This window comes from Thamnophis elegans, chromosome 7, assembly GCF_009769535.1.
Source record: "Thamnophis elegans isolate rThaEle1 chromosome 7, rThaEle1.pri, whole genome shotgun sequence".
Taxonomy (NCBI): Eukaryota; Metazoa; Chordata; class Lepidosauria; order Squamata; family Colubridae; genus Thamnophis; species Thamnophis elegans.
The window spans coordinates 39665176-39674831 of NC_045547.1; the positions used below are offsets into that span (position 1 = coordinate 39665176).

The 9656-nt window shown below is 42.8% G+C and overlaps 1 protein-coding gene across 1 annotated transcript; it reads left to right on the top strand.

The window, feature by feature from the left end:
- Positions 1-2708: 2708 nt before the first annotated feature.
- DUSP6 (dual specificity phosphatase 6) lies at positions 2709-9075 on the top strand. The gene is made up of 3 exons (XM_032220671.1): positions 2709-3721; positions 5124-5561; positions 7671-9075. Exons 1-3 carry the CDS (start codon positions 3313-3315, stop codon positions 7976-7978), a joined length of 1155 nt encoding a protein of 384 aa, XP_032076562.1. The 5' UTR covers positions 2709-3312; the 3' UTR covers positions 7979-9075.
- Positions 9076-9656: the final 581 nt, after the last annotated feature.

Consider the following 9656-nt stretch of genomic DNA (forward strand, 5'->3'; position numbering starts at 1 on the left):
CAAATCCCAGTGAGGTTTGTATCCTTCAGACAATCCCTGGCCACGCAGTGAATTTACTGTCATTAGACAAGCATCAGTTGTCAGAAGATATATTATGGATAGATCTTGACAATACATTCTCCTTTCTCCTTCTTCCCCGTTTCTAAGGAGATTCTTTGGTTTCCACTATGATATAACTTTGGCTCCCACATGTTCTATATTGCTTGTGGGAGGAATATTATACTGCCTATGTCTGAACTCAGCCTGCGTTCATTTAGCATTAAAATGGAAATAGATAAATGTGCTTGAGATTTGGAAATGGAAATAAATAGGGGGCAACTCTGCATTATATGCAGCTAGTCAGATATAAATATATTTGACTAGCCCCAGATAAGAATTTAGGGATATATTAGTGGGATAAAAAGATCCAGGCTTCTTACCTATAACAACTTAGAGTTTTCCTTGAATTGAGATGGTGAGTTCATCAGTATTTCTCAATCTTGGCAACTTTAAGATGTGTAGACCTCAATTCCCAGAGTTCCCCAGTCAGCATGTTGGCTGGGAAATTCTGGGCGTTGAAGTCTACACATCTTAAAATTGGCAAGGTCAAGAAACAGTGGATTACATGGGCATTTTTCTACTTTTTTTCTCAGAAATTTTAGAATACTGCAATGACTTCCCAGTCTACCTACATCTACAACTACTTCCTCTTGGTCTCTCATCAAGTGTCAACCAGATCCCACCAGAGACAGCTGAGACAGACTAAGGGCAGCTACCTACTGGGATTGTTTACCTAATGTTTGTATCAAAATAGATAGAAGTGACATGAATTTGCAAAAAAAAAAGTCTTCAGCCATCATCCTTAAAAGTGTCTTTTTATATTGTAAAATGCTAACTATTTTGAAAATTCTATAGATAAGAGGGATTTGGACACAGATAATGTAAGATTCTGGATTTGCTTTTTAAGGTAGAAGTGGTACCGTATTAACAGCAAGAGATCTTCTGGGGATCATACAGGAGCCTTCTCTCTCCCCTCCACCACACACTCACACAATAAAGAGTTTCCTTCTTAGAGGGAAGGACAGAGCCAGAGGTAATTTATGAAAAGGGGCAAGTGAATTTGGGAATTCTGTGGAGGGTATTGGCTTTCAATGCATAAAGCTAGGATTGTTGCTGTTGGCTCTCTGTTCTTCTCCTCCCCACCCACCCACTTTCCTTTATAAATTGCAGCTCTGGATTTGGCTACAAAATCCCCTCTGCACTGCACTACTGTACCTATCCTTCCCACCCCTAGCCTCCACAATTTTGCAACAGGCTGGTTTCATGATGATATTGCATGGAGAAAACTTTGCATTCTTTCAGCAGACTTTACGGGGTACCTGCTGGCTAAACTTTTTGAAGAGCTTTATATCCTCCTCGCCACCTTACAAACCAGCTATTTCATAGATGCTCCTACTTTTTTGTGGGAGGGGGAGGCCTTGAAAGCCGGGCCTACCGAATGAAGCGAGACTTACTTTCGAGTAAACATTTGTAGACACACCAAGCTTGAACCCCGACTGCAAATCGAAGCCACAGCGGATGCGGCAGGATTTTAACGCGGGTCATGCCTATGCCTGTTGACGGCCGAACTAACTTCCTTGTCTTTAATGGCTTTTCGAATAATGAACCGGGCAACGGGCAGTAAAGGGAGGTGAATGCGTGGGAATTACCCCTTCCAAAGCCAAGAACGGCAAGGAAAGCGAGCGCCCGAGCGGGGAAATCTCCCATAAGATTTCAGACTATGGGAACAATGGACAATACAGCGCCAGCAGCCACCCTAGGAAATGCCAAACGACTTTCTCTTTTACGCTACACATTAACTCCGGCCCACGCTTGGCTGGAATGACAAGCCAGTCCCTTCTGCCACGATTAATATGCTTGCCCGGAGGACAGAATAGGAGCAGCAGCGCGCTTTCCTTTTTCCTGACTTTTTAAGGTCAGCGGCGCTGTTAGTTCTTTCAGATTCCTTGGCTCGTTGGGGAACAGCCGGAAGTGTGCTGGCTGGGTTTCTTAAGGGGGGAAGGGGGGAAAAAACCCACGCGATTTTTTTCAAGGGGTTCTTTACCTATGAAAGGTTCGAAGAAAAACTACCAGCGATCTTTTTTTTTTAAAAAAAAAAAAAGTAAGGCACAAGGAGAGAGAGAGAAGGAAGAAGGAAAACTGGAAATAACATTTTAAAGCGGAAAGGGGTTTACGACCAACGCAAGTCAAGTTGCAGGATGAAACACCCGGCTGTGAAGTGCCCTTAACAAGCGCGTTTGTGTAGGGGAAACATGGAGAGCCTTTTGTTCTTCCTTTAATTGGACCATTTGTTGTATAATCGCTGGGCTGCTCTGCTTGAGCTTCAACAGAAGGAAACTCGAGCCCCAGACGCGCGGCTCTAGTGGTTTTGCCTTCCCCTCTCCCCCCGTCCTCCCCCCACCGCCCGCCCGCACCTTTCTTCCTTCCTCCCGCTGAGCTGCTGTTGCTGCTTGTTTGCACTCGGCTTATCCGGAGCGGAAATTCCTTTCCGTTTTTGTGAATGACAAACTCATTAACAATTCATCAACACAACCTGTTCCAGCCGGCCCGTTTCCACGGCAACCGCCCCTTCCGCAAGCGCTGATTGGTCGAGCGAGAGAATGAATCCATTGAGACGTTCCATGTTTGTATCCATTGAGGAACTGCCTGGCGCTGAAAGAGGGGCGATAGTGTGCAGGGTTGATTAAAAGGGACATTGATCACAAGAGGACTTGGAAGGAAGGAAGGAAGGAAAATAGGAGGCAAAGAAAGAAAGAAAAAGAGGGAGAGAAGCAGGAGGTGGTGGCTGGAGGCAGAAAAAGCAGGAGATGAGAAAAGAAATAGGAGCCCGGGCCGTGAAAAGCTGCACATGGGAGCGGTATAGATAGAGCAGTAACAGCCCCAGGGGTCATCCTCGGGTCTAGCTAAATCGCTCTATCTACCTTTAATGCATTTGCTTGTGCTTTGCAAAAAAAAAAAAAAGCGCTTCTGCACATGTAATTGCAGGAAGTAAAGGGCGATGCTAATGTATCTAAACTAAGGGAGTCCCCGGCAACCCTCCAGAGAAAGCAGCTCTCCCAAGACGAGAGCACCACTTCGGCTTGCAACGCGCACAGCGACTCGGAGAGACCCTCACCCGGAGGCTAAGCCGGAAAAAGCGAGCAACGGACCGAGTTCGGACCGACGGCTCCGCGCGCCCCTCCCCCGGCTCCATCCCGCCGCTCGCCGTGGCTCTTCGGATAGGGGCGCTTTGCGAAGCTGCCCCTCCAGCCTGGCCTGCCCGAGTCCTTCCTCATGCTAGATACGCTTCGCTCGCCGGTAGCCTCTCTCGCGTCGGACATGGCAATCTGCAAGACTGTGGCGTGGCTCAACGAGCAGCTGGAGCTGGGCAACGAGCGGCTGCTGCTGATGGACTGTCGCCCGCAGGAGCTCTACGAGTCCTCGCACATCGAGTCGGCCATCAACGTGGCCCTGCCGGGGATTATGCTGCGCCGGCTGCAGAAGGGCAACCTGCCGCTGCGCGCCCTCTTCGCCCGGGGCGAGGAGGAGCGCGAAAAGTTCGCCCGCCGCTGCGGAACCGACACCGTGGTCCTCTATGACGAGAGCAGCAGTGACTGGAACGAGAACACGGTGGGCGACTCTGTGCTGGGGCTGCTCCTCAAGCGCCTGAAAGACGACGGCTGTAAGGCCTTCTACCTGGAAGGTGAGGGGTTAACCAGGTCGACTCCGCTCTTCTCCCGCGGGTTTTTTCCCCCCTTCTGCACCCAGAGCCGCGGGGTTACTCCCTCCCCCCTTCGTTTTGCCCTGATTCCTTTAGCACCAGCCCCCGGCATCTGGCCGTCCGGCGCCTTTGCCCTGCGTGGCCCGAAGCGCAGAGCTGCCAGATGGCACCGGAGTTGTAAAGAGATTAAAATCTCTTGTAGGCTCCGAGTCTGCAAACCCTCCCCGCCCCCGCTAGTTCTTGGGCAGGCTGCCACCTCCGTTGTCCGAGGATGAAGGGAACGTGCCCCTTCTAGTGAAAGGAACTTTACTCTTCGTTAAGGATTCCCCTCGCAGGGAAAATCCCGATTCTAGAAAAGCGACGTAGCAAGTGCCTGCCTCTGGCGTCAAACGCCTAGTGCCTGCCCCTTCCAAAGAGAAAGAGCCCGCTCTGGGCGGAGGGGGGGAGGAGGGGGAATCCTCAAGCAGCATTTTCACCTTCTTTCCTCAGGAATAGTCCCGGCTCTGAGGTGGTCAAATCAAGCTTAGCTCTGAAGCGGAATAATATACATTGCTTCCTAAAATTCCTCTTCCCTAAGCCATGAATGCCCTTCTTCATCGGAAATATTATTTCAAAAGAGCTTCCTGCTGTTTCCATTAAGGATGCTGTTTATAGGCTCTGTAGGGTAAGAAAATCTTTTCAAGCAAAGGATGCCCTTAAGGAACAGCCAATTGTTCCTACTGCATCTTTGTTTGAAAAGCCAGTGAGTGGCTCTCTGGCATTCCTAACCTGATAGCATCCAAAGAGGTACTTTACAGATCATGTAATCCAGTTTCCGGATCAGTGATGAACTACAGTTCTTGATCCCTCTGCATGCTATCGTTTCCTGCTGGTTGGAGTAGCATAAGCTTTGCTATTTGAAGGTTATTAAGATGTCGGGAGCTGAAGCCACAGGGAAGGTGTGTAGGGTTTGAATTTTTTTAGCACCTTGTACTGCCTGCTTAACAGGGGAGACATATGTGAGAGCTCTGATAAAAGCATCTGAATGTTTAAGCTATTGGAAATTTACTATGTGTTCTTTAAAGGCTTAAAGGTCTGAGTTAATAGTTGATGTGCAGGGGCTGTTGGATTAGCTGTTAGGGTGGATGGCCTCGAATTCAGTTACCTAGATTTCATTATACTAAGGGACACTATAGCTTTTCTATTCCACTAAACAGTAGAGAAATATTTCAAAGCCTTCACTAATATCTCCTGGGCTTTTTTTTTACAGCTGCATCAGTGCCTTTTCAGTTTTCTAGTGTTTTTAAACCATAAAGTGTCCTCAGACATCTGGCTCTAGCAGTTTATAGCAGCTCCAATGGGAAGTGTCTTTAATTTCAACCCTTTCTTTTTGTTTTCTTCCCAGGGGGTTTCTGCAGATTTCAGGCAGAGTATGCCTTGCATTGCGAAACTAATCTAGACAGTTCTTGTAGCAGCAATTCTCCCCCTTTGCCAGTCTTAGGGCTGGGCGGTCTCCGAATCAGCTCTGACTCATCTTCAGATGTGGAATCCGATATTGACCGAGATCCTAACAGTGCCACCGACTCTGATGGCAGCCCTTTGTCTAACAACCAGCCTTCCTTCCCTGTGGAAATCTTGCCATACCTCTACTTGGGCTGCGCCAAGGACTCTACTAACCTGGATGTTCTCGAAGAGTTTGGCATTAAGTACATATTGAATGTCACCCCCAACCTGCCCAACCTCTTCGAAAATGCTGGCGAGTTTAAGTACAAGCAGATCCCTATCTCTGATCATTGGAGCCAAAATCTATCCCAGTTCTTTCCTGAAGCAATCTCTTTTATAGGTAAGGTTGAAAAATGATTCCTAACTATCTTTTGTAGCACTTTTATGTTACTAGCAGCAAGCCTTCTCCAAAGACCGCTGTATATGCATTTTTTTTCACAAATGTTTCAGATCACAAGAGATGTCTCCTAATTCATTTCGGCTGGCATAATCTCAATGTACAGTGTACAGTTGATGCTTTAGTTATTTATCTTGTGAAAATGGATAAGGAAAAGAGATATACTAGGGTGTGGGGGGGGGGTGGCTTTATTTTTGCTGTCACGGTTTTAGGTTTTAATAAATGCTTTTTAAGAAGAATGATTTCCATCCAGACTGCATTTTGTGCTTTTGGTCTTCAAGTGAGCAACACTTTGAGGCAGAACAGTACCATAAAATAGAAATAGTCCAGGCAGTTATACTTTTTAATCTTAATTTAGCTTGATTGCTTAATTTCATTAGACCAAATATTTTTGTCTGTGATTTCAATCTTATGTATGTTATCTTAGAAATATATGTCATCAAATGTTAAATTCAAAACTTCCAGATGCTTCTGATTGAAGTGAATCTCATCAAATTCAAAATTTACATAAGAGTCAGCATGGAGAGGTTATGTTGCATGCTTATGGCATCCTTTTTTAAATCATGAAATCAGCCTCAATTCAAATAATTACTATAATTTGGATCTGCCCCCATCATGGATGTAATGCTTGTAGGACATTGGCTAAGCAATCCTGGTTTAGTGAATTTCTTAAAATATATTCAAACATGTCTTTTCTTGAGAATACTAGCTCTTAAACCAGTGTTTCTCAACCGTGTCAACTTGAAGATGTCTGGACTTCAACGCCCAGAATTCCTGGCTGGGGAATTCTGGGAGTTGAAGTCCAGACATCTTCAAGTTGACAAGGTTGAGAAACACTGTCTTAAACACACAGTATTAGATATACTCTCAAGTAGCACTAGACACGAACACTTGTTTTTTTTTCTCTACTCTTTGCGAAATGATCCAGTTACACTGGACTTCTTTCATTTTGCCAGGCCCTTGTTTGTCAATGAATACTGTATTGTAATCTGATGGAACTGTAGTAGTAATAAGAAGAATATAGGTAATTTGAGCTCAGTAAGAAGAATTTGTGGGGTGGGAGCTGTAAATCTCCAGGCATTATAATGTATTTCTTATGACAAAGGAATCCATTTTCTAGCCATGTTGACATCCTGTTTCTCTTAATGGGTTGTCCCCTGTGACTTCTGGGTATCTCCCCCCCCCCTTTAAAAACAGCTGAATACTTTCGTTGTTCAACTGCAGTGCACTACCCTTGTAAAAGCATTTAATAGACCTTTGAAAACAAACCCAAATGAAATACATAGGAGTTTGGAGGAGGATTCATTTCTTCCTTCCTATTGAAATTTTATTTCATTTTATCAGCAAAATGCAATCTAAACTCCTGTATCTGACCAAGTTTCTACAACAAATGATTTCTATAAAATACTTCTGCTTCCTTTTCCAATTCCATTTAGAATGTGATTTTACCAAGAATCCTTGCAGGCAGCTAGTAAATATAACCAGCCAAATTACAAGGATCTTCCTTTAGTATTCTATTTGAAACAAACAGTTATTGGGATTATTCCAAAAAGTTAAAAGATATTCTTTAATTAAACCTTGATTTTAAAAGATTGCTAGATCAGACATTTAGGCAAAAATAGATCATAACTACTTTTCTATGTGCATAGACTGAACTTTCATTGCAAGAAAGTAGTTCAGTCTATGCACAGAGTAATGGACATTTTAGTTGTGCACATATAGGTTGAGTTTTTTTACAGCCCAGTAAAGATGGCACCATGTAATTTCAACATTTGCCTTTAACATCAGAGAATATTTATGCTTTATTGAATAGGAAGATCTAGAATGACCTGTTTGAAATCTTTTATTTCCTTGATGTAGTTGGCTTTTGGGAATGGAAAACCCAAGTATTAAAATATTATTCAAACCCAGGCATGAGAATGTACAGGAGGTTTTTAATAAATTACAACAGTAATTCACTGATGTCTCATCTCACATCAGGTACTCAGTTATACGAAACAGGAAACAAATGTATGACTTAATAGTCTCTTGTCTGTCTTTTTTTTCCAACAGATGAAGCTCGTGGGAAAAATTGTGGGGTGCTTGTTCACTGCCTGGCAGGGATCAGTCGCTCGGTTACCGTCACAGTTGCATATCTTATGCAAAAACTCAACTTATCCATGAATGATGCTTATGATATAGTCAAAATGAAGAAATCTAACATCTCCCCCAACTTTAATTTCATGGGACAGTTGCTCGACTTTGAAAGGACTCTGGGGCTGAATAGCCCCTGTGATAATCGCATACCCACCCAGCAACTATATTTTACCACTCCTTCCAATCAAAACGTCTTCCAGGTGGACTCTCTGCAATCTACGTGAGGCCCAACTGATCACCAATTCTTCCAACACTGGGTATTGTGAGCATTCCACAATGCTTCTCTCTAGACAGCTAAAGAGAACTGCAATTCTTTTGTGGGCCCTGGGTTTGGGCAGTAGCTGTCTCTGATTCAACACAATAAAGGTTACAATATTTGGAATCTGCTGTTGGAAAATGAGGGATTTTGCTGGGTTTTCCCAGCAGGAAAAAAGACAGATTCCGCTTCAAGTGGGACAATACATTGTGCTCCATGCACAAAAGACACTTAAGCAGTGACTTAAAATATAGGGTTGCCAAACAAAGATGGGCAAGAATGAACACTATAAGTACACATCCATGTGTGTGAGACACTGGGAGAAATGTATTATGTGCATTTATAATATATTTTGTCTTCAGTGAAGACTTGATTTTTTTATTATTATTAATACTGATTTAGGGGAGCCAAAGAGCGATTTCAATTTAATGTATTTTGTAATATCTGTTTGCAAAGACCTTTGATATACTCAGCTTGATCAATGTAAATGTTTTCAATCTCAGATGACTGAAATGAAAGTTGCAAGAGGAATGCTTGAAATGTATTCTCTACATTCTCCAGTGATAAGTTCTTTTGGAGCACAAATGACACATCATCTGCAGCATGCTTAATTTTATTGTAGAATTAGGCAAAATTCTTGGTTATAAATGAATGTTGACCCCTTTGGGTTTGTTTATTCAATTTTGTGAATGAATAGTCTGTTTTACAGTTACATAATTTTTATTTTGGAGTGTTTGTGTGTGTGTGATGAAACTGGTCTCATGATTTTTGGGAGTAGGAGCCTTACCTTTATAAATAATCCCTGTTGCATACTTTAAAAATGGAAAATCATTTCTTAAAATGGAAGGATATATATATGATAAATGCTAAACAGTGCATTACCTGTGTACAAACACTTCAGGGAGCTTCACCTCAAATGCAATATCTCGCATTTATTTTTGTAGAAAACTGGAAGGGTGTGTGAATATTGTGTACTTGTGTAAATGCAAGAAGATCCTGCACATAATTGTCAGTAAGAGAAAGTCTCAAATTTGCTAGTATGAAGTCGAGATGTTATTCTCAGTATGTAAGAATTTAAATTATTAATAAATGACTTATTTTGGTTATTGAGAAACCAGGTTGTTTTATGTATTATGTAGGAATGTTCATAAGTGACCCCAAAAGCCAGGACCATCTTGTCATCTACAAAAAGAGGAATTAAAGTTTGCATATATTTTAGTTCTAAAAAATCAGACTGAATCAGAAAATAAGTTCTGGGCACAGCTACATTTTTATGCGCTTCATTTGATGGAGATGCAGGGTTGATGAGCGTGTCAGTCTTTATTGCATTATTTTCATTGGGATGTGTGCTCAGTGCAAGTTCAGGTAGGAGTCTACATCCTTATATTTGGGCCATACATACTTTGTACATACTTTGAAAGATAATTCTTTTGAAAATAATCATTGTTTCTTGCCCCCAAGACTACTGTTTAGTGAATTACCTTGCCTGAAGTATGCCTTGTTAAGGCCAATTCTAACAATACAATTATTAGAAGAAAAGGATCTGGGTATTTTAATGACTCAGAAACTGAATGTTAAACAGTCATGATGCAATTAAAGTAAATGCAGCCTTGGGCTCAGTTAACTTAAGTCTTGGGTCAAATGAA